This window comes from Polychytrium aggregatum, assembly GCF_025602895.1.
Source record: "Polychytrium aggregatum strain JEL109 chromosome Unknown BJ171scaffold_133, whole genome shotgun sequence".
NCBI classification, from domain to species: domain Eukaryota; kingdom Fungi; phylum Chytridiomycota; class Chytridiomycetes; order Polychytriales; genus Polychytrium; species Polychytrium aggregatum.
In genome coordinates, this window is record NW_026516335.1 from 73,945 (window position 1) to 96,416 (window position 22,472).

The 22,472-nt window shown below is 52.9% G+C and overlaps 5 protein-coding genes and 6 non-coding genes across 11 annotated transcripts; 4 read left to right on the forward strand and 7 right to left on the reverse strand.

The window, feature by feature from the left end:
* Positions 1-395: 395 nt before the first annotated feature.
* On the reverse strand, positions 396-1,614 carry BJ171DRAFT_614446 (Tctex-1 family-domain-containing protein; the record flags this gene model as incomplete). Its single annotated transcript, XM_053115315.1, has 4 exons — positions 396-527; positions 673-920; positions 970-1,135; positions 1,309-1,614. The coding sequence occupies 4 exons, from the start codon at positions 1,612-1,614 to the stop codon at positions 480-482; spliced, it is 768 nt and encodes a 255-aa protein (XP_052961733.1). The 3' UTR covers positions 396-479.
* Positions 1,615-5,656: 4,042 nt separating this feature from the next.
* On the forward strand, positions 5,657-6,864 carry BJ171DRAFT_540863 (uncharacterized protein). Its single transcript, XM_053112945.1, has 2 exons — positions 5,657-6,186; positions 6,380-6,864. Exons 1-2 carry the CDS (start codon positions 6,035-6,037, stop codon positions 6,654-6,656), a joined length of 429 nt encoding a protein of 142 aa, XP_052961734.1. The 5' UTR covers positions 5,657-6,034; the 3' UTR covers positions 6,657-6,864.
* Positions 6,865-6,925: 61 nt separating this feature from the next.
* Positions 6,926-10,753, reverse strand: BJ171DRAFT_540866 (uncharacterized protein). The gene is made up of 12 exons (XM_053112946.1): positions 10,537-10,753; positions 9,706-9,902; positions 9,373-9,500; positions 9,024-9,082; positions 8,706-8,762; positions 8,466-8,510; positions 8,331-8,372; positions 8,165-8,246; positions 7,832-7,989; positions 7,573-7,590; positions 7,320-7,445; positions 6,926-7,092 (listed from the first exon to the last, which is right to left on the reverse strand). The coding sequence occupies exons 1-12, from the start codon at positions 10,576-10,578 to the stop codon at positions 7,048-7,050; spliced, it is 999 nt and encodes a 332-aa protein (XP_052961735.1). The 5' UTR covers positions 10,579-10,753; the 3' UTR covers positions 6,926-7,047.
* On the forward strand, positions 10,754-14,226 carry BJ171DRAFT_540868 (Leo1-like protein-domain-containing protein). The gene is made up of 6 exons (XM_053112947.1): positions 10,754-11,211; positions 11,523-11,619; positions 12,062-12,241; positions 12,395-12,715; positions 12,976-13,189; positions 13,447-14,226. Exons 1-6 carry the CDS (start codon positions 10,880-10,882, stop codon positions 13,881-13,883), a joined length of 1,581 nt encoding a protein of 526 aa, XP_052961736.1. The 5' UTR covers positions 10,754-10,879; the 3' UTR covers positions 13,884-14,226.
* Positions 14,227-14,680: 454 nt separating this feature from the next.
* On the reverse strand, positions 14,681-14,753 carry BJ171DRAFT_t392. Its single transcript has one exon. It is a non-coding gene; the product is annotated as a tRNA-Arg (tRNA).
* Positions 14,754-14,761: 8 nt separating this feature from the next.
* On the reverse strand, positions 14,762-14,833 carry BJ171DRAFT_t391. The gene has a single exon. It is a non-coding gene; the product is annotated as a tRNA-Trp (tRNA).
* Positions 14,834-15,361: 528 nt separating this feature from the next.
* Positions 15,362-19,239, reverse strand: BJ171DRAFT_590953 (uncharacterized protein; the record flags this gene model as incomplete). The annotated part of the gene is made up of 12 exons (XM_053114483.1): positions 15,362-15,424; positions 15,621-15,707; positions 16,175-16,352; positions 16,461-16,666; positions 17,188-17,349; positions 17,477-17,822; positions 17,955-18,262; positions 18,388-18,444; positions 18,516-18,575; positions 18,632-18,706; positions 18,837-18,968; positions 19,045-19,239. The coding sequence occupies 12 exons, from the start codon at positions 19,237-19,239 to the stop codon at positions 15,362-15,364; spliced, it is 1,869 nt and encodes a 622-aa protein (XP_052961737.1).
* A 746-nt stretch (positions 19,240-19,985) lies between these two features.
* Positions 19,986-20,057, forward strand: BJ171DRAFT_t385. Its single transcript has one exon. It is a non-coding gene; the product is annotated as a tRNA-Trp (tRNA).
* An 8-nt stretch (positions 20,058-20,065) lies between these two features.
* BJ171DRAFT_t386 lies at positions 20,066-20,138 on the forward strand. The gene has a single exon. It is a non-coding gene; the product is annotated as a tRNA-Arg (tRNA).
* Positions 20,139-21,892: 1,754 nt separating this feature from the next.
* On the reverse strand, positions 21,893-21,965 carry BJ171DRAFT_t390. The gene has a single exon. It is a non-coding gene; the product is annotated as a tRNA-Arg (tRNA).
* Positions 21,966-21,973: 8 nt separating this feature from the next.
* BJ171DRAFT_t389 lies at positions 21,974-22,045 on the reverse strand. Its single transcript has one exon. It is a non-coding gene; the product is annotated as a tRNA-Trp (tRNA).
* Between the last annotated feature and the right edge of the window lie 427 nt (positions 22,046-22,472).

Consider the following 22,472-nt stretch of genomic DNA (forward strand, 5'->3'; position numbering starts at 1 on the left):
CAACCAGGACGGGAAACAATCGCATGGCTTGCTCACTGGAGCCTGATGCCAGAACGTAACTGTCCCGTTTCTCTCTGGATTGGCTGTAGCCGAGTATGATATAATATGAACCGTCTGCGATGTGTTTTATCCAAACGAGCTGATGTGAACCATTATCTTTTCAACACGCTGTATGCCATGCTTTCCATGATGAGCTTGTCAACAACCGGCGATGGCAATTATGATGACACCGGATGCACGCCAAGTCGCTGACGGGCACCACCCATGCGCATGCGATCTATTCTGGAACTGAAAGTGAATGGACACAATATTAACTATTCTGACACACGTCCCCTTGATTCCGGGAGTGCTGTGCCGTGTTGTCCAGTGTTTCGCTCTCTCGGGTGTCGAGACAAGCACCTCAACCCAACCGAGATTGATGAACCAAGTGCGTAGATTTATGCCCTGGGCAACCACACTCCAGGGGAGGGCCGCTGTCTTCATTCATAGTAGCAGCCGAATACCATCGCAACGGCAAAGAGTGTGGCCTGAGCGCAATCATATGCAAAATGGGAATGGCACGTCAGTGAGTGGCTTACTGACCACAAGTCCCAACAAAATAGACCATCGGCGTCAAGTCGTGGCTGGGCAGAGACAAATCGTTCGCCCAAGTAAGCGACACGGATACTTTACGTTGCGGAACGAGGCGGATGCATACGAGTCTGTTGTCGCATCCCAGACTGCTCTGGAGGCAACACGGATGCCTTGACCCTTGAACTCGCCGATGGTGACATCGACGACAAATTTGTAGCGTTCAAACTCGAGCTCTGCTTGCAGCACCATTCGGAAAGCAGTCAGATGCAATCGAGGCGGTGCGACGGCTCCAACATGGCCAAACCCGGCGAACCTGTGTTCTTGAGCTGCTCGCTCACCCGCTTCTTCTAAACAAGCAAGATACTGCCCTTTACCACCACCACGACTCTCACTTACTTTTCACGGAAACAAGGATCTCGTTGGCGATTGATTTGCACAGCTCCGGCACCTTGTCGGGACTGTACTTGACTTTGGTGAGTTGCTTGGTCAGTTGCTCGGCGGCGATCTTTCGGACAAGCTCTGTTCCGAACCTATCGGCGCCAGCGGTCGCAGATACATTAGTCTGGTGCAGTCAAGCTCAAAGAGAGCAGGAACAGGAGCCTCGACTCGACTCGCCTCGGCTCGACTCGACCCCGCCCCACCAACCGTCGAACATCCAGTCCGGTCATGCAACGATCCAACGACGCGTCCTGCAATGGCTTTCCGACTCGCAGCAACTGCCTCCCTAAGACACACGCAGACGCACAGGCGGTCGGGCTTCAGCTTGTAAGTGTTTTCGTAGACGATGGCATTCGTGGGCGGAGCAGCTTCGCCCGGGGCTGGCTGTGAAGGCCCCGCGGGAGGAGGTGCAGCCTTGTTCAGTATCCGAACCGATCCCTTGCGGCTGAGCGTCCCGGCCAGATTCGCCTGGGAACCTCGCTCGCGTGAAGAGGCGGTAGCACCCTGGTTGTCGGTATTGGCTGTGCCGGGTGCGTTGGGACTGGTGGATTCTTCTTGCTTGGAGTTGGCCGTGCTGGGCGGGGATGCCACTTCACCGCTCATGATGGATGAATGGGTGGGTGGATTGCGGCAGATGAGTGGACGGGTGTGTCGGTTGGCACCGATGGAGAGGAGCTTTCGTTCGATCAAAGGGCGATGGCTCGGTTGAAGCACAGGCAAGGACAGCAGACGATCGAGGCAACGACCCGCTCTTGCTGGGGAGACGAGCAAAGAGTCTTTGGCCGCTGAGGATTCGCGGGATGCTCTCCTCCGGCAAGGTTGGCCCTCGTTTGGCGCCCTTTCTGGTCGGTACTCCAGGCCATCAGCGTCGCAGCGATGCTGTACACTTTATTCAGAAAAAAACGGGACAACATAGTCGTTTCCATGAACATGTAGTATGTGCTGTGCTTGCGTCAAGCAAAGCCACAAGAAATAAAACAGATCACTTTGGCAGCCTCCGAGTGAAGACCGCCGGTCGCTCTCCGATCTCCACAATCGACCTGCACACTATGATCATGTTGCGCGCCGCATTGACGCCGCGATTCCACACTGTCCGGCAGCTGGGATTCTTGCAGCTCCTGACAAAGTGGGAATTCGCAACACTGGGCGCATCGAGTCCTTCCAACCGAACTGGCTCCAGGCACTTGGAGCACACTTGCGAGGTGTTGAACTCGTTCGTCGAGACTACCTTGACGCTTCCATGATGGTGATTGGGACGGCGTCGGTGGTGCTCGAATTGCTCAAAGTACCGAGCAAACCGCTGCCTCCGAGGGCTGGATGCATAGCCCTTGCCTTGTCGCCATGACGCATTGCCAAAGGCGATCACCACATCGGTCCGTATCGGGGCGTGCTTCAGGACGGCCTTGCACATCTTGTCAACGGCCACTTGGCGCCTCTTGTGGCCCGTGAAGCGATGGTGACGGGCCTTCTTGCCAAGGTGGAAGTCGAGCTGCACTCGCAGCTCCGGTCGCAGGACATGGGTGAGATGGACCTTGAAGGCCTCCGAGGACGACACCTTGGGCGAGGGGGTGGTCGACATCCAGGTCTCGATGCTGAGTCGCTTCTTCATGGTATTGTGCCACTTGGTATTGGACGTATGGCCACACATTTGCTGGTAGTGGCCATTGGAGAACGAGACCACCTCGTCTTGGTGGCCCGGTGCTTGGATGGCCGCCGTGAAGATGGAGCCGACTCCAGGATCGATGCCAATCCAAGTGGTGCGATCGGGGTCTGGGTCACCGATGTGGGCCTGGATGCGCTGCTCGGCAGTCGGAGGAGGCTCGATGGTCTCGGTGTGATCGGTTCGACGCACAAACTTGACGAGGCCGATGGTGCATCCAATGCCATCGGTGCTGATCTCGTAGTTGAACAGCTTCTTGTTCACGTCCCGCTCTTGGAAGAGGGAACTACGCAGCTTGAAGCAACTGCGCCAGAGACCATCCTGGTTGTTGATGCCGTCATCACCTTCTTCCTTGAGCATGTCCCTGGTGAGTCCAAGGCGCTTCTTTGGACCCAGGAGTTGCCAAAGAGTGACCGTATCAATCTTGATGTACTTGGCCTTGGTGGTGCATAGAGGAACCATCGTGCACACGGCCGGAGGAGTGTCGAGAGCGAGCTGCTTGAGTGCCCAGTTGAGTCGGGCGGCCAGCTTGTTGATCTTGGACTTGGTGGTGCCGAGCTCCGACTTGGCGTTGGTGAACCTCTTGTCGTCGGAGGGAATGCCTTGGGTAGTGAGCTTGTCCAGCTTGGCCTGGCGCTGCAGCTCGGTGACTCGGAGGGCGGGCATGTCATGGTCGATCCACTTGTGGACATTGTCGACCATCTTGTCCCGGGCGAGGATTCTCACATGGTGTGAGAGGCGATGGAGGGCCCGGAAGCGGTCCTGGTCGCTGCTGTACCGAAACTCGTCCAGGACGTGGCCAAAGTCCGGGTAGAGGAACTCGATATCGGCCTTGGGTGGAGTCTGCCCTGGTTTCTCGAAGAGTTCGAGACAGGCCTCGATGGCTTCGTGCTTGTGCTTGTTGGCTGGGAAGACGGCAGCGCAGAAGCGGCGAAGGAGTCGCCAGTAGGCCAGGTTGAGGTGGGTGGTGCAGTTGGTGGCATAGGCATTGACAGCGAGAGTGAGAAGCTGACTGTGAGCACCATCAGGCAGACGAGGGGCCGGAGGCAGGTCTGCGTGCCGAGTGGTCTGGTAGTCGCGAAAGGAAGCGACCAGATGCTCGTTGTACTGCTCGATGTCCCCGGTCGGGGAGAGGGCATCGGCCTCGACGATCGTGAAGCATTGGCGGATGAAAGCAGGGGTGGCCTTGGAGATGACGGGGATGGGAAGATCCTGCTCGATGCACCGGAGGATGTGCAGGTTGAGCAGCCTGGATGCCTCGAACTCGATCTGGGTCATGGCCTCGACGGTGGCCTGGATCTGGGTCATGGCCTCGACGGTGGCCTGGATCTTGTCGCGGAGAGCGGGATTGAGACAACAGCCATCCATCGTCTGCTTGAAGCAGCTGAACTGAGGGGCGGATGACCTTCCACCCACGAGTGGGACGACAGAACTCTTGAGGGGCCGGTATTTGGGACATTTGCTGGTGTTGCTTCGCTGATGATCGGTGCCATCGCACTGGCGACATCGCTTGATGGGACCAGATGAGGGACCAGATGAGGGACCAGATGAGGGACCAGGCTCGGTGGGATCGACATCCATTGGATCTGCAGAAGCAGTGGTGGTGAGCGACGGAGCAACAGACGACCAAGCATGCGTGGGGTCAGAATACGAACCAGAGACAGGCTCCGACTGTGACTTGGCTTTCTTGGGCCTGGTAGGCTGAGGCTGGCCATCACCGGCACCCTTGCGCTTCGGAGGCATGGGGACAGAGAATGCTGGATGCCTGCCAGTGGTACTGGTCAGAGCAGAGACTTTTTTTATCGTACAATGGCGCGATGATCCGATCAAGGCGAGATGAGGGAAGAAAGCAGCAGGACGAAGGTGTGGCATTTATACCCGAGAGCAGGAACCCGTCTTTGCGGGCTGGTTGGGAAGCGACCCTGTTCAAAAATCGCCGAGAGGTTCAAGCCAGGGATGTGAACGCGAAAATGGCGGCTTGATTGGAGGGAACTCAACCCCAGAAGCGCATCGCTCGCTCAATCAGCCGTGGGAAGACATCTGGAAGCACCCTCCGCACGGCGGACTCGAACAGGGTCACCATCCCGACCCTGAACCCCTCGGAGGCATTCAGCGCTGCTGCCTTCCTGTACTGATGCTTCACAACCCCAAAGAAGTTCTCGATGGGATTGAAGTCGGGCGAGGCAGGTGGGGTGAAGATCACTGACCATCCTCGGCGCTCGATGCAGTCCAGGACAGCCCTTGTCTTGTGCATGCTGACATTGTCCATCACAATCACAGAGTCGTCTGGGAAGGTCGCTCGCTCAAAGAACTCGACCATCGAGTGTGTCTTGAATGATGTGGGGATGTACATGCGATGCAGCACACCAGAGTGGTTGATGGCAAATGCAGCCGAGACAGACTTGTGCTTCATGTTGTGGCGCCTCTGCAGTCGGGCACCTCTCTCAGAGTACCCATGGAGGGGGAAAATGGATTTCCTGATCCCCGTCTCATCGACAAAAACGAATCGCCGCGGGTCGATGGAGCGGACCTGGTCCCTGAACTGTGCCACTCGCTCATCCAGTCGCTTGGACTTGTAGAGGTGTGTTGCCCTCTTGTGTGAGAGACCTGCTCGGTGGATGGCAGTGTGGCAGAGTGAGAGCGACACTTTCCTCTGGAGGATGGACTCGAGCTTGCATCGCAACACAGGACCAGTCTGGAACGGGTCCTGTTCAATCAGGGTGCGAATGACTGGACATGCCTGCTCGAAGAAAGTGGATCTGCGAGCTGGGACCCGGGATGGGTCATCCAGCTTGCATCCTCGGTGCCATCGATGGATGGTGCTCTTGGACACACTGAATATGGAGGCAACTTTACGCAGGCTATGGATGAGGGTGTAGCATCGCAATGCGGCGGTGCGAAAGTCGGATGTGTGGCGAATGGTCATGGCCAGCCCGCGATAACATTGGGTAACAAAATATTCGATGAATGGTCAAAAACCCGGGTGTCCCGTTTTTTATTGGATTGCCTGTAATAGCGGATCGGCGCAAGACGTAGTCATGGGGGCTCTCGGGCATGCTGGATAGTGCCGTCCCAGGGCCATGTAGCCCTGCTGATGCCAGCATCAGGACCCAGCCGCTGTTCGCAGTCCTGGCGATCCAGCCGGTGCCGATACGACGGGCTCCATAAGCCGCCTTGGATCGTCCCGCGCTCGAAAGGTCGGCTGCGTCCTGCTTGGTCTCTGATCTCTCCTCCTCGGGCTCGTTCCGCCTGATCGACGACACTCGCCCAGTCGCCAGGCCTCAAATCAACATCAACATCAACATCGTCAGCAGCAGCATCAAAACACCCCGGCAGTCCCATCGCAACCGCCACATCACAGCCATGCCCAGCTCCTCAACGGCGACCGGCTCATCGCCTCGCAAGACCGAGACAACCATCCGGCGCCTTGCCGAGAAGGTCTTCTGGATAGCAGCAGCGCTCGTACTGGGATACTACACCGAGCTACCGAATGCGCTGCTCGAATATGGATATGGGTGAGCATCCACTGGCCCATGGACTAGATCGCAAGGTGCTACCCAGATGCCGGGCAGCACCTGCAGACGGCGTGTGAGCCCTGTTTCGATTTGCACCAGCCCGTCTGCTTCGATCAAAGCCGAGGCACCTGCCCCTCGGCCCATGATCGCCCGAGAGCCTGCCAAACCACTCGCTAACTTTGATCCCGTACAGCTGGCCGATCTACGTTTCCATGCTGTGCCTCACTGGCATCGGTGGCATCTTTGCCTACCTTACCTTCTACCTCCCCTATTTCACCCTCGACCGAACCCGGATCAACCTGAGCAACTGGGAGAGGGAGGCCCCGAGGTCGATCCAAACAGCAACGGTGCTGGGACTCACGTTGACCGTCTGTGTCAACGTCTGGCTCTGGCCAGCATTTGGCATCCTGACGCCCGTCATTCTCTTTGTGGAATTTCTGGGGTTTATATGCCTCCTCGCCATGTTCTGAGACAAATGGATCCTGGCAGCAACAGGCTGCCGTAGCCAGTGCAGCGCCGGGTCATATCGGATCATAGAAGGCGGTCGTCAGACCTGGCGGCCGAGCATGATACTCCAAAGGGGCTGGGCCATCTCGTTTGTGGCAAGGGCGGTCGCTCCATTCCATATCGTGAATATACATGGCGACCCTGTGGAGTCGGCACCACTTCTCAATGTCACCGCATAGCTAGAGCCTTTGCAAATGTGCTTTGGTCTTGATTGCACCCAGAGCACTACCCACGACGAACAACGCTCGCCCCGAGCGCAGCACCCTCCTCGGCAACAATCTGGTCGTCCTGGGCAAAGATGCCCCAAAGGCGAGGCAAGGGAGGCACGAGCAATCGCTCATTGCGACGGGTGCTTTATTCCGGTGGCGTCAAGACCCGCAGAATATCGGTCAGAGACACCTGAATGAGACGACAGTAGCGGAGAAGGGAAGGAAGAGGATTTCGCAAAGAAGAGGATTTTGCAAGGGTTAGTCCACGGCATCGCGGGTTTGTTTTGGTGGCCATCGCGGCCATCGCATCACCACAGTCCGGGCCACATGGGAAGGCACGCTCGAGCTGCATGTGGAAATCGATGGGGTGGCGGCAAATGCAGGGCACAATGCCGCTTGTCCAGGAGGTCAACCTACAACAGAGACGACGTGGTTGTGGGTCTTTTCGACGACCCAGACCCGGTGGGCGCGCGTCGAGATCAGCTTGCCAATGGTATGTTCGAGTGTGGAGGATTCCGTGACATCAAAGACAGGGGTCTTGTCCTGGAGTATCAAACCAATCCGAAATTCCGGCAAACAGATATGTGAGACGTGAGCAGAGCTCGCCCAGTAGCAGACAACAGTGCGTTGTGCGCGCGCAAATTCATCGAGATGGGAATATGACGCATACTCGACCGTCGGCAATGCCCTAAAATAGACCACGAGCTGGGATTAGTACTGATCTATGGTGTGCTGTCGACATGCACCAAGGGAGCACTGCTGCGTCAAAGCAAGAGAGCAACTCCAAGCCGACGGCCACCCGGTTCACTCCGCCAATCGTCCGAGAGGCCGGTATACATGCAAACGATCTGGAACGAGGACACCCGCGCGCCTCTCGAGCCAGAAGGAGAAAGGGAGCCAAGAAGAGAGCGGGTGGTACAGCAGCCTACCTGCTGTTGATCCACAAAGCTGACAAACTTGATGCAGCTTTCCCAGAGCATCGGGAAACGCTCCGCTCGCATCAGCCACTTGATGTCGGTCATCGACAGATTGGCAACAATAGCGCCGCGGGGGTTCAGGATGGCGACCGAGGAAATATCGCTGTTGACTGTGGTGGCGAAGTAATTGTGGATGATCAGAGAAAGATACTCAGCAAATGACACGAACGCTATCGAACCGGATTGTTGCTGGGGGGGCAATGGGGAGTTTCCGAGGATGGACACTATGCTCGAGCTTGCATCGGCACCCGCGGGCAGCTTAAAGACGAGCACGCGCAATCTTACCCATGATTCGAAGGGCCTCGATAACAGACAGGTCGGCAGGAACCGATATCACAGTCTTGGCGCCCAAGCCAAGCTCCTTAAGCTATAAATGGAAGATCAATGAGACAGACGTCAGTGTCATGACAGCTTACCAACTGGCTTGCTTGTATGCTGGTGAGGGACTTACTGTCTTTTTGAAGATTTGCTGGAGCTCAGCGTATTTGCTGGCCTGGAAAGAGCCACACCAGGGTCAATTTGAATATGCGGCGCGCATTCCGAATCATCACTCAACGCCGGCGGCAGAGAGTCGGCGCAGACTTACATTGTTCCACAGGTACTTCAAGAGTGTACTTTGTGAAATGATGCCCTAATCGATATTGACCGAGGCGGTGTGGGAATGCAGGTTGTAGTGAGAGCCGGGGAGAGCACATCATTGGGCATTGATGAGATATCGGACATTTGCCGCTGTTGACAGGCGAGTAATCCGGTATCGTTCACGACCTTGCCGTCCTGGTAATGCTTCATAGGACAAGTCTACATTGATTCCACTAAAGACACTTACTGCAAGACCATCGCTCATAACGGCAACACGATGGACACCCTTTCCAAAGACATCCACCTTTGCCACGATTGATGCGTGGAGGGCGATATTCCGAAAGTTGTCGGTATGAGAGGCAAGGCAAATCCGCCAATAGCCATATGATGATAGGGTAGTAGGAAGTTGTGCAATGGACGATGAGAATACATCCGCAGCACCAAACAGCTCCCAAGCAAAGGAGCCTTTCTGGATCCACCTCTGGATTCACTTTTGGACCAGTGCTCGATCAACGAGAGCTGAAGGGACATCCCGATCCCCGCTCCATCGGCGCACGACCACTACCAGTTGTGAGAGAGGGGTTTCCCCCATGACGGAGAAAAACGGGTTCTTCTGTGATAGATCTTGAGCGATGGTTCGGTTGTGGGAAGGGTTTGACAAGAATCGATTCGAGTTGTATAATCCGGCGAACGTGTGGAATAGAACATGTATGAAACGTCAGTAACACTGCTCAGGCAGCCGGGCATCGATTCAAAGGTCCAGGAACATGAGTCCGGCTGTATCAGCATCCCAGGAGGCGTGTCCGTCACCGTCTGCCGTGGGAGTGTCCAGTTGAACAGAGCGGCACAGTCGATAGCATTGCCAACCATGGGATATAATGGACATTCGAAGCGAGAAGGGTGCGTCCACACACCAGCGGCCAGTTTGGCGGGAATGGGCTTTTGGGCTCGGGCAAGACGGAGAAGCTCCTGGAACTCGTACGACTCGTTATCGGGGTTGATTTCGCGCTTGAGCGAGAGGAGAACGTAGGTGACAATGTCGCTGCGGATCATAGAGCGACGAGGGTCGATTCAAGTTAATGAGAGTGAGTCGGTGCTGGCCGCCAGTTTGCCCAGAATGTCCACAGCCAGTGGAGTTTGCACGGCTATGTGTTTTGGAAGTGGGAGCAGAGGCAGAGAGACTTCGTGACGAGTGGGTATAGGATCGATGCAATACGACGGTGGGCTGGAGAACTGCGGGGACGTACCGGTAATCAAACATGCCAACAAACTGCTTCCTGGACTCGTCCCAGACCGGCGCGGAGATGATGCCGTTCTGGATCAGGACTTCACATGCACGCTCGACGGGGGTTTCACCATTGATGACGACGACTTTTTGGTTTGGAATCATGATGGCCTTGCAGGGAATGTTGTACCAGTGGCCGTGGTAGGCGAGGCCCTCATGCTACAAACGAAGGAAGCGGGTCAGAGAGGTGGGCGCTCAAACACGAATACAGGCTGATGAGGGACATGGTACCGGGGAGGCAACGGCGGGGAATCCCTGCAATTGACTGTGGTGGTATCACACAGAGACCGGGGGGATCGATATGCCACAACCAAACAATGCGATGCAAACGATCATGAAGATTGCCGTGGCGGAATGAGGGCCAGCCAGGGTGGGGGTGGCATGTGGACGCATGGCGAGTAGCGGCCTCTGTGGCGAGACTATAGCGAGTCCGAGCGAGAGACTGCAACAGGTTTTGAAGGCTGTTGCGTGATCTCCGAGGCCGTGAACAACGCCATTCCGGGGACATGAGTACATATCGTGGATCAACAGGGAGATATCGAAAGAAATGCAAATGACCAGGGACGCGCCATAGGCAGATACAGAAGGCGACAAAGGAGTTCAAGAAGGTGCCAGGCGATGTGGGGGGCTGGATGGTGGAGGTGGAAGGTGAATGAAGGGAAGGAAAACATGGGATGAACCGGATCGGAAGAGGGAAACCGCAGCCGAGTCAAAAGAGCTCAAGCAACGAAGCCAAGCGGGGTGGGAGTGAGGGAGCGGCAAGGCAAGGGAAGCACGGCAAGCGATGCGATACCTCACGATGGAAATCCCTGTCGACAAGATCGGCGTCGGACATGGCGGATGGGCGAGATAGACGGCGGAAGGACAGGCGGGTGGATTGATCAACAGATCGATGGATCGATGGACAGACGAAGGAAAGGCGATCGGATCGATGGAGAGAGACGGGGGGAGGGATGAGTCAAGCGCAGGGGAGGGATGAGCTGGAGGGGAGAATGCCTTCTCGCTCGGCCCCGCCGTGGCGCCTCCGATGGCGATCACCGTCCCATCCCATCACACCCCATCTCGCCATCGGCCTTGGTCGATCGTCGCCGCTCCCATCGGCCGTGCACGATCACAATCACCATCCTCCCGCTGCCATGTCGCACTCCTCGGCCTCGCATGACGACGACGAGCTCTTTGGCTCGCCCGCGCCGTCCTCCCCTCCCTCGTCCCCGTCGCGAACCGCTGACCCTGCTGATCAAGATCCGCTCTCGAGCCCAGCCTCTTCTCCCCTGCCCCCGCCGCCTCGACTCTCCAAGCTCGACTCGGACGCTCTCTCGGACCTCGACAGCGGCAGCGACGCCGATCTTCCGCGGCCCGGACGCATCCGACGGGACAATGGTCAAGCTGGCTCGAGCGATAACGACGGCGAGCACGATGGCGAGGGCAGTGACGAGCATCTGCTTGGCAGCCTGGACGAGTTATCCGAGTATCCGTCGTTCTGCATCTCGCAAAGATCAGCATTATTCTACTTCCACTATTTTCTGTGAACTCTTGCTCTCCTTCCTATCGGCGCTGTACCTGCTATCATAATCAGTACTGCTCAAACCCGGTCTTCGGCTCCCGCTTCTGTTGCACATCCCTCACGCTCGAATCGATCGAATGAATGTGCTGTTGGGCAGCAACCCACTCCGACTTGGTCCTGCTGGCCAAAATAAGGCATTGGCTTCGTATAGCCAGAGGGGCCCTTCGGTTAACACTCGCTCCTCGCTTACCTCTCGCCGCTCTTGAATCACTCAGGGACGAATCGTCAAAGAAGACTCGGAAGCGTCATGACGAGAACGCTGTCGCCATAGATGTGCCCAGCATCGGATCCGCTACCGGCTCCGGGTCCACGGCAAGTATCTCTTCCCGCCCATGCATCCAGTCAATCCCAGACAGCTCCACCAGCACACATAGATCACCGTGGCCAACGCGGCTCCAGAGCCCCGGAGCTCTGGCTTAAGCTAACAACTATTCCGCTCGACTTTGGCCCCAACCTTGTACTTGCGATCGGCGTTGGCTGATGTGCATGCGAATCCAACCCCAACCGTACCTATGATGGTGATGTTGCTCTTATTTTCTGTATCTACACCGCAACCGCGGTGGTCTCGGTTGATTGCCGCATTTCGATATCGTGCAATCCATCCGTGCTTCATTCCCTCAACTCCGATGGGGGCTTGGTTGTGGACGGGCTCGATTGATCTGCCTCACTTTGACGCCGACCCATAAACGAATCGATGCTGCCCGCCATCGTCGTGGGACATGGCTGGTGCAAATCGGACTGCCTCACGATCCAGATTTTCTTGGCCAAGCTGCCAAACTACATTGACGTTGCTCCGAAGCCCTTCACTCGAGAATCGTATATCGATTCCATTAAATCGCACACCGAAGAGAAGATCGATGACGAGATGCTCTACCGCCTCAGGATTGAGAATACCATTCGGTGGAGATATGAAGGCAAAACCGAGGACGGGACGGTACGAGAGCAAGCGAGTCGCCAGCCCCGCGATCACGGTCCATCATTAGTATCGCATGAACATTGGCAAATGGCCGTAAGAATTCTAGAAACACTTGCCTAATCATTTCGAGCTTTCTCTTCCACTCGTCCTTTATTCCCCATGGGCCCACAGCCGTTGATGGAATCCAATGCTCGACTCATTCGCTGGTCGGACGGCACTTTTTCGATGCTGCTTGGTGAAGAAATGTTTGATGTCGACATCAAGAATATCGAGAACGAGCATCAATACCTGGTTGCCAAGCTCGATGATCCTGACATTCTGCAGACCCAGGCGCGCTTCGGAAGCATGATGACCCTCAAGCCCACATCAATGGGTGCCTCAACTCATAGGAAGCTCACCATGGCCGTGGCCAACAAGCATAAGAAGGAGGGCCGCATCAAATTTTCCACAGCTGGAGTGGCACCGACTCTCCTCATTGAGCAGCAGGAGCAGGTGAGCTGTGTGTGGACCGCACCCGGAGCGTTCGAGCGCACGCAGCGACGACGCTATCCTGATCGCCTCTCATGCGCGTCTTCCGATGCGCAAGACCTCGACCTTCCGGAGGGCAGATCACACAGATTATTGGAGACAGCATGGTTGGCGATATATCGTCCGCCAGGGTCAACCCAGTCGACAGTGTCACTTTGAAACGGATCGAAAACAGAGTCTACCTTTGGTATATATAATTGCTTACCATCAACGCTTTCCTGCAGGCCGAGGCCCTCAGGATCAAGGAGCGAGCCAAGATTCGGAGGGAAAAGGAGCGGTCCTCGGATAAATTCAGGGGAGATGAAGGCTATGGTCGCGATAGTCTCAGGTCATCGGGCTCGTTCTTCCGGTCCAAAAGCGGCTATCACGATAGCTACGAAGACAGCTACGGACGATCGACAATGAACAACGAAGAATACGACGATGGCGATGGCTTTGGTGAGCAAGGCTGGTGATTCCCGCGTGTCACTGGAGCGACGACAAATCTGGGCGATGCTCAGGAACCTACTCTCGCGTTGGAGTCATTCCGATTCGTACTGGGCGATGGAGTAAAGCGCCCAATCGAGGTCCACTTACCGACACTTCTTGCCCCCGTGGTAATAATGGGTTTCGTGCGACCGGATTACATCTCATCGAATCTCGTCAAACTCGGTTGAACGTCGTCCGAATGACACGCACTCACCTGAATGATGCAGTTGTCCAGGACCACGACGACGAGGACGATCGCCGCGACGCTCGACTCCAACAGGCCAAATCCGGAAAGCCCGGCTCCTCGCGACGCCATACCTTTACGTCTTCTGAAGACGAGATGTCATTGGATGGCAGCGACGAGGATGGCGACGATGGTAACGAGAGCGAAGACCCCGACCGCGATCATAAACGAAGCAGCCGAAATAGTGACTTTGATCGCAAATCCAAGAGGCACAAGCGCGAGGGCGTGGACCGCGATCGTGATTCAAACCGCAGCCGTGGTCAAATCCGTGACGATGACGAGAATGGAAGCGACCAAAGCAGCCGATCGCCCAGGTCACCAGCTGCGCGGTACGACGACGACGATGAAGACGAAGTCGAAAAGATTGTGCGCAGAAGCTCGAACAATAAGCGGCAGGTTGTCGAGAGTGACGACGACTGAGCGACGACAACAGGCCCTCCTCGGCTGCCCCGGCGATTCCATGGAGTATTGGGATTATCTGCACCAACGAGTGCTGCAGACATGACTCAAGCGTTAAATCAGTCGCGATACATCGCCTACAGTGAGTCAGAACCCACGAGGCCAAACAGATCGAGCTTGTGGGTGAGCGCGAGGTGCTGACATCCAGAGGATGAAGAACAAAAGTTACAGCCTTGGAGAAAATCCTGAATAAATACTCGGTCTCCGACCTACTCGATAGCGCACTCAGGAACTTGGGGAAATGTATGATTTGCTGTATGTGATTTGTGACGATCATGTCGGTGGCAAGGAGCGTCCGAAAACAGTTGATGATTACTCTCCACCGATTGAGCAGCTTCATAAAGCCTATTCAGAATGGAACGAGATTGTGATGTCTCGGGTGGTGACGGGAGTGCTCAAAGTACTTGGCGACCCTGAGTCTGCGTGGACTCAATGCAAGCCATTGACTTGCTTCCGCTAGGGATTCCGAACGGCAGTCACAATGTCGGTCTCAATTGGACATAGTGTTTGGTCAGCGCTGGTGATGGATGAGCGAGTATTCAAAAAACAGTGTCAAGCCAACCTCAAACATGAGCGTCGATTTCGTTTCAGGTGCGAACTATGGGAATCAAAATCTTGATGAACCACAGGAACCGACTGAACAAGAGAAGCTCGAAAGAAAGACAGGTACTCTGGATGGTCCGGCAGACCAAGATCTTTGATCCCGGCGCAGTGAGGAATAACGGAAGCGGACCAACAAAACAGAGGAGCAAAAAGAGCGACCACACCAGGGGTCGAACCTGGAATCTCTTGATTCGTAGTCAAGCGCCTTATCCATTTGGCCATGCGGCCGAGAGGGTTGAGGCCTGCCGGATTTGAACCGACAACCTTCTGATCTGGAGTCAGACGCGCTACCGTTGCGCCAAGGCCCCACCTTGTCGCTGAATATCTGATATGGATATATAATCTATAGACCATCAACCCGTAACAACGACAATAATCTATCCGCCTTCGACCCCACAAAGAGAAACAAGGCAGTCCGTCGTGGCCAGTGACTCGGGGATGACATCCACAGTTCGCCCAATGTTCAAATAACGAGCTATCCCTTTGGTGGACATTGATTCTGGTGATCATGGGAGCGTCGCTCACCAACAACGATCTATGAAGTCAAACAGGAATCCGCATTTCGAAATCATGACCCAAACAATAACAAATCTGCAGTGACTTCTTTGATATTTGGCCACAAGCACATCAGAGAGGTATGTCGTCCCGGTGTATGTGGCCGAACATACGCCTTCATCAATCTTGAACAGCTCTGTATCAGGACACGAGGCTCATAGGCGTCATATTATGACTTCATTTCAAGCTAACAATCACAACCAAAGGTACCCCTTGGCTCTTTTCGACAACAGAGTGCGACCTCTGTTAGCTCTGATACGATGGAGAAAGATTATCATGGCTCACATATTCAGATCAATTTCGATGGCCTCATACTCCCATCCAGGCGGATTATGGACGATGTGCTGGAAGGAAGGGCGGTATGTTGATCGTTAGCGAGTCTGCTGCAACAGTCCAGCTCTGCTTCTTATACTTGGACTCTCTCCAAGTCAACAAACGCTGCGAGATTAATGGCACAGTATCATCGCAATACATGCGCAATTGGATTCGCTCTGGTTTCGAACCACACCTGCAGGCGATCCACTTCCATCGGGCACTCACTTCAGCGGCACCGTCGGATTGATTTTGAAGGATGCTTGATTTAGCGTCGATCATGGCCAGTCCACAATGATCTTCCCATCCATATTGCTGAAAAGGGTTGCATTCGTCGTGGGTATAATCAGAGAAACCAGAATTGGAGAATTCTGTGCCCAATTCGCGGAGGGGAGATTTCTCATGCAGCGGTAGTACTGCCGCTGACACCGAGAAACAGATGCAGCGATGTTAGCACATAATACGGACCCATCGAACACGACACCACTACGCTTCCAACCCACGCGGAAGCGAAAACCTGCAGCCTCGACAGACAAGTATAGCACGCCAAGGATTTGGTCGTGCCTTCAAAGGCGTCGAACATATCGGCAAATGGTGGTGGAATGGGTCCTACCACTGTTACTGTGAAGCGAATGCTTTGAGTTCGCCATTCTCTTGTTTTCTTGAGAGCCATCGCCCGTCCAGTCGGTAATATGATGGACTGACTCAGTCGTTTCGGCTGGTGAACCGCTGCTGATTCCGTCAACGCTTGGGCCTTCGAGCCTTCTTGGTCCCGATCTCACAAAAATATGAGAGTCTCGCGAGAGTTTCCTGTAAGCGTGCCTCAACTTTTGCAGAAGATCCACGTATGCATCGCCACTCTTGTCGATGCCAATGAGCGGCGCGGGGAGGAGCTCCATAATATTGGAAAGAGCAGTTGTATGTTTGATAAGGAGATTGGCAGCAAGCCGGCGCACATCCCTGAGGCCCCACGCAAGAGTTTGTCGAGATGATTAGTGCATTGGCATTACTCAGCCGCAAACTCGGACAACAAAATCAAAACCCAGATCATAGCTTATCGTGCGTTACCTTTCTCCATCGGTCAGAAAGGACACCAATATCTCCATGAATTGTGGTATGCAGTTGACTACAAACGCGTCTGAGTTGTGATCGCAGTCGCGCGAAATTGTATGCATCAGCTCAATCTTGGTCTCTGGAGATGCAATCTTGATCATCAGTTGAATGCACTTTGAGACTGACTTGACCAAAACTTTGAGCTCATTGAAACACTTTGCCTAGAAAGAGTGGCCATGGAATAGCCAAGTAAAATCGCGCAGTTGTAAGCTCGTGAGCCGAGCTCGACATCGACAATATGACTGGGATTTGGGACACACACTCATCGAATCTCCACGATCGATGCCAGGTGCATCAATTGGATGCATGGTTCAATTCATACCTGCTTGCTTCTCAGAAGCGATCCCAATGTTTTCCAAAGCTCAACTACCGCGCGACTAATTGATTGTTTTGCCTCGCGCCCGATGTCCGAAATGCAAATCGATATACTATGTGGAATGACATAGCTCTCGATTAAAACATTGACGGATACTTTCGGCGGAGATGGAGCGGCGGGAAATCTTTTGACTGGCGGTGAGGGATCGTATTGCAGACGGGAAGGCTTCGGATGAGAACGACGAGACATAATTTTGGATTGAAATTCGTTGGGAAAGCTTGAATCTGCTGTTTGTGATGATGGTAATGTGGTCGCTTTGGCCAACTGAGACGCCACGTGAGGACCAGACACAGGGCTTTCCTTCACCGAGGAATGAGTGTAGACAACTTCGAATGACTTCTTTTTTCCAGCTATTTCAACTTCAGGGGACTCCACCATCACCCGCATCAAATGGCCGGCAGCGGATATAAGGCAAGTCAGTGACAGTAAATAGAGACTGTCATCCTGCTCCTCGAGGCCAACAAGTAGCTGAAATAGCGCCGTAGCATGTCAGCATCATCAGCGAAGTAGTTTTGTCAGTAAGCCGACAGTTCACGTTTCTATTGAGAGGTATGCGTAATACACGACCACCGATTTACGTGAAGTGAGCTCGTACCTCGGGAACAAGAACACCTCGGATTGTTTCGCGATCGAGATTTTGGATGAGCAAGTCGATGTAATTATGGAATAATTTGAGGAGAGTAATGCGAACGTCGTAGGACCGCAACTTGAAGAGCTTCAAAATGTACGGAATTACGTATCGAATATAGAGGGCCTTGGGGATCACGGCAATGTCGTCGCAGCCTTCCTCAGGAACGGTGGTGTTGTACTTTTGCCCAAGGAGCAGTTGGTAGAAATGGAAGGCTTGGGGCTCGAGAAACATTTCAACAGAGAGAATGTAGGGTAGAGCATAGGCAGCGAGGGTCGAAGGGGGGAGAAGTGACAATCGCTGAGGCAGGGACCTGAATATGAATATAAATCAGTATTTTCTGAAGTCAATTGGTCGTCTGATTCTGCTCGATCGCGCCGGCTCCATTAACCACGTCACATATCGGCAACCATAGACGCTGACCACAGTGAAGCATTTCACCTACGCAAACATGGCCTCCTTCTGCTCTAATGGATACCCGCGTATCTGCTTCAGGAACTTTTCGATAACTTGAATGAGCACATTGTCCTCAAAGCAGCTACTGGACATCACGTCCTTGGGCTTGAGGCGTCTTCGGGGACGCTCCAAGACCATTCGATCCGCAAGCCCTTGTAAAACGGCCCAGTTTATGAAAACTGTATCACCCTTTTTTTCATTGGTCGATATCCGGGAGGCGGGAGTGTAAGGAGCAATGAGATAGCTGATGAGAAATCCAAGAGAGTAGGAGTCTCGAGCCTCGACCGGGTTGAGATCCTGTTTGTTTGGATATGGGTTGAATGGTAAAGTAGAGTCACTTTCAGTAATTCAGGCACGACCAAGATTAATCAAATGAAAATCCACCCAAACAACACGGCGACAGCTTTGGCGTTTTGGATTACCAGATCTTCGGATGAATCCTCGGGAGGAATTTGGTCCTTAGCGATAAACTCGTGAATCTTGTGGATAAGGGGGACGCTCATCTCGTGGATTGGTGTTGTGAGCTCCATCCCCCCAAGCATCCACTTACGCCCTGGTTGAAGTCGCTCATCAGAAATTCGTCGTGCATATAGTCCACGAAGAACATGCTCTGAGTGAAGTTAGCCCAAATGATTCATCATCCGAGCACCGAGACCGCTTACCAACATCGGAAACGTAAATGGAGGAGAGCTGGATGTTATTGTGGACCAGTCTCTGAGAGTGTAGAAAACTGACGGCTCTCTGTGAATATGAAGAGATTTCAAACCGATGAGCTATGTGAATGCACATGCGCTACATCTAAAATATTCATTTTCTGTGGGCAGATGCACGGTTAGGTGCATACCAGAATACTATATATTCCAAGGAATACCTCCTCTGGCGGGAGGACAGAGAGAAGCTGGGAGAGTGGAGTGACTGGCTCTGTGACAACAACGACATCTTGATCATGAAGCTCGGCATGATGAAACTTGATAATGCCAGGGTGTCGAATGGTTTTGAGACGCTGACAAAAACAGCCGGATGGTAAGTCGATATGACGGAATGCAAACAACAGGAGTGCTGAAATTTGTAAAACTTACTTTGACGGCGTTGTGGAGAAGACCTCTGTCTGTGAGCACATTCTTTGTCTTGTAGATAAAGACACTGACTCGTCGCCCGGATTCTTTGTGGACAGCTCGATGGAGATCAAAGCTGGAAGCCTCAGAAATCCCATGGCTACTCGTGATTTCTTTGATTTCGTACAGGCTGCTCAGCTTGCTTTCCCCGGAACCCATTTGGAACGAAATGCCTTTTGATAGCCTTGAGTGCGAAGAGGGAGGATTCTGCAATGGAGGTTGGTCGGTGTGAGAAACCAGGTGACAAAAGGCAGAAAATTATACGGAGTGCAGATTTTGAAAATGGAGAGGACGGGTGCATGAGGAGAGAGGCGACCATCAAGTGAGAGTATGCGATCGATCTTCGGGAAGGCTGAGCACAACATATTGCGAGTGGTGATTGGGGAGGAAACAGCACAATATGTCTTGAAATACAGGTATATGAATAGAATATGGAAGGCTGCAACATAGAGGGACAGATAGCAAGGAATGTGGAGGAGCTGAGAGACTCTGTCCTCAGCTCGCTCAAGAGTGTTGTGGCATCTGTCTCAACAAGAGTGCAGCTATATGATACCAACCAGAGACAGAGTCAGAGACAGAAGCCCAAAGAAGACGAAGAGGTGGATCAAGGCATGGGCGGCTCCGAAAAGCGAGCGAGGAGGAGGAGAGGGATTGGCTTGGGCCAACTCCAGAGAATGGGGGCAGGCTTTGATGGGAAGTGTGGCTCAAAGAGGAGCAGACTGATTGATAAAGGATCGCGAGCGACACAATCGAAGCGATTAACAGAGCCGAGTCGGGGGAAGCTTGGGGACATTGAAAGGGCGTCGGTGAGACTCGGAGCCAGCACAGGAACGGGAAGAGAAGGATCAAAGTTCGACAGAAAATTAATAATTTATATACGATAAAAAATTTCCATTAGTATCCTCGGGGCCTTGGCGCAACGGTAGCGCGTCTGACTCCAGATCAGAAGGTTGTCGGTTCAAATCCGGCAGGCCTCAACCCTCTCGGCCGCATGGCCAAATGGATAAGGCGCTTGACTACGAATCAAGAGATTCCAGGTTCGACCCCTGGTGTGGTCGCTCTTTTTCTTTTGCTTCTGAGGGATTTTTTTTTTCTTTCTTCATTGTGCGCCGCCGTGGCGATGCACTAGTCATCAGGACCCCGTTTCTCGGGTCTGGTCCATCGTCAATTTGTTCGCTTATCGGAAATTTTGACCTTTTGCTTTAGTGCTCAGTTCCTGGTTCAAGTGTTGAGTCTGGACGTTTGCTGGCTGATCAATATCGGGCGCTGCATACATTCGAATATTCAAGCGGCTGACAGAGGCCCGACGACGCCATGATTTGCGGGCAATCACTCACTCATTAGAACAATAGCATTGTGGATTCGACCCCTCGCCCCAACACACTTTCTTATCGGCAAATAACACACAAGCACGCACACTCACACACACATATATATATATACCCAAGGTTATTGAGTACTCTTGAATCTTTGTGTTGCTGGTACATTATCATCCGATAGTTGAACCGCACTGGGCGCTGAGTAGTGATTGCATCCAAGATTTTCGACAATCACCTTCGACAGATATGGATCTTGGTCAAAATTTGTCGTTGTTCAATGCACTATTCTATTAGCCTAGCTTTATCAATCTTGAATGGCCTTTTTGGGACTCGTATCAACCCAAGGCAGATATCGATGGCTTGTCCAATATAAGCAATATCATCCAGCAGGTAGCGTGCCCTCGGGGGTTCAGAAGCATTTTTGGTGTTGATGCTCTCTATATCGTTCCGTATATTGATATTGGCGTCTTGGGTGGCCGTCTCACCCACAAGTATTGAAAATCCTGTCAGGTCGAGTGAGAGGAGCCCAAATTATTACAGGAATATCGGGCAAACTCGGCCAACGAAGGTTACCGCTTTTTTTATCACTGAAAATTGACCACCTTTGCACCGAACGTTCTGAAATCAATATAATTTTGTTTAGGCCTCTTCGGTCTTCAAAGTAGAGTATAGACGCGAATTCAAATTTTAATAAAAAAATATTCCGCCTTCGAACAGCCTGGTGTCCATCATTCACCCAAGGGCAGTGGTTCCAATGGGTCCCTTTCGAACAGGCTGGCTCGCGATTTTGTCGGTCAATGAATCTCCAGGTTGGCTAGCTTTTTGCACCAACCACCATGGAAGACCGGCTGGAGCATCGCGTTGTTGGTATATTTGTTAGAACTCAGATAGGTACCTTACTCGGGAGCTGAGGTCGTTTCTTGCCCTGAATCATCGACTGCAGCACTTGAGGTAGATCCATTTTTGATGGACTGTAGTCGGAAGAGTAATAATGGAAGTGCTGGAAAATAGAATGAGAAAAAAGATTCATTTGAGCGACAGCACAATCAACATGCGATAGAGCCCCGCTTAGGCATAGAGTAGAACCAGCTCTGTGTACGAGGCTCACGTGAGGGACAGATCCACTCAGTTTGCTCGAGTGTACAAGTCAAGGCCAACTCTATGCTTGTATAGGACGATTGCCAGTATTGCTCTTCACCTTTAGGGATCAACTAAACGATCAATCCAACTAGCCATCTTGTCGATTTCTGCTCATCTTGACGCGATGTTGGAAATCGAAAGCACTAGAATAGTCTCTCCGGCTCAATTGTAGTTTGGGTAGTGGCCGAAGCGGATACTCAGAAAACATAATATCAGAACATCAGACTATCATATTATTATACCGTCAATGCAAATAGATAGGGTATATCCGTGCAACCAGGGATATCATAAAAGGCTATTCGGATTGGGAGGAATAATGGAAGCGGACCAACAGAACAGAGGAGCAAAAAGAGCGACCACACCAGGGGTCGAACCTGGAATCTCTTGATTCGTAGTCAAGCGCCTTATCCATTTGGCCATGCGGCCGAGAGGGTTGAGGCCTGCCGGATTTGAACCGACAACCTTCTGATCTGGAGTCAGACGCGCTACCGTTGCGCCAAGGCCCCGCCTTTTCACTCGATATTCAAAAAGTGTATATATACTTTACATAATACTGTTTTAATCGATACTTTATTATTCACCCTCTGCTCCATTGCTGCAGGGCGATTGAAAAGACTTATGGATTCTGCTATATTTTTTATTTTATAATATAAATTTTCTTAAGCTTTTGGTACGATGAAGTTCACCCCACTTTATCATATGATCAATGTGGATAATATTCAACACCGACAATAATTCGTACCACCAAATAATTAGATTGTCTGGAAAATATTTAGTGTAATCACTGCCCAACTGCAATGCTAAAATTATGAGCCACAAATATACCCAAGACCTCCAGAGATCTAATATGTGAACATGGCGAAGGATCAATTGCAACCAAAAGTCATCAGTCCAAAACAATCGCCCCAACTTTTGAGGGCATCATGGAGTATA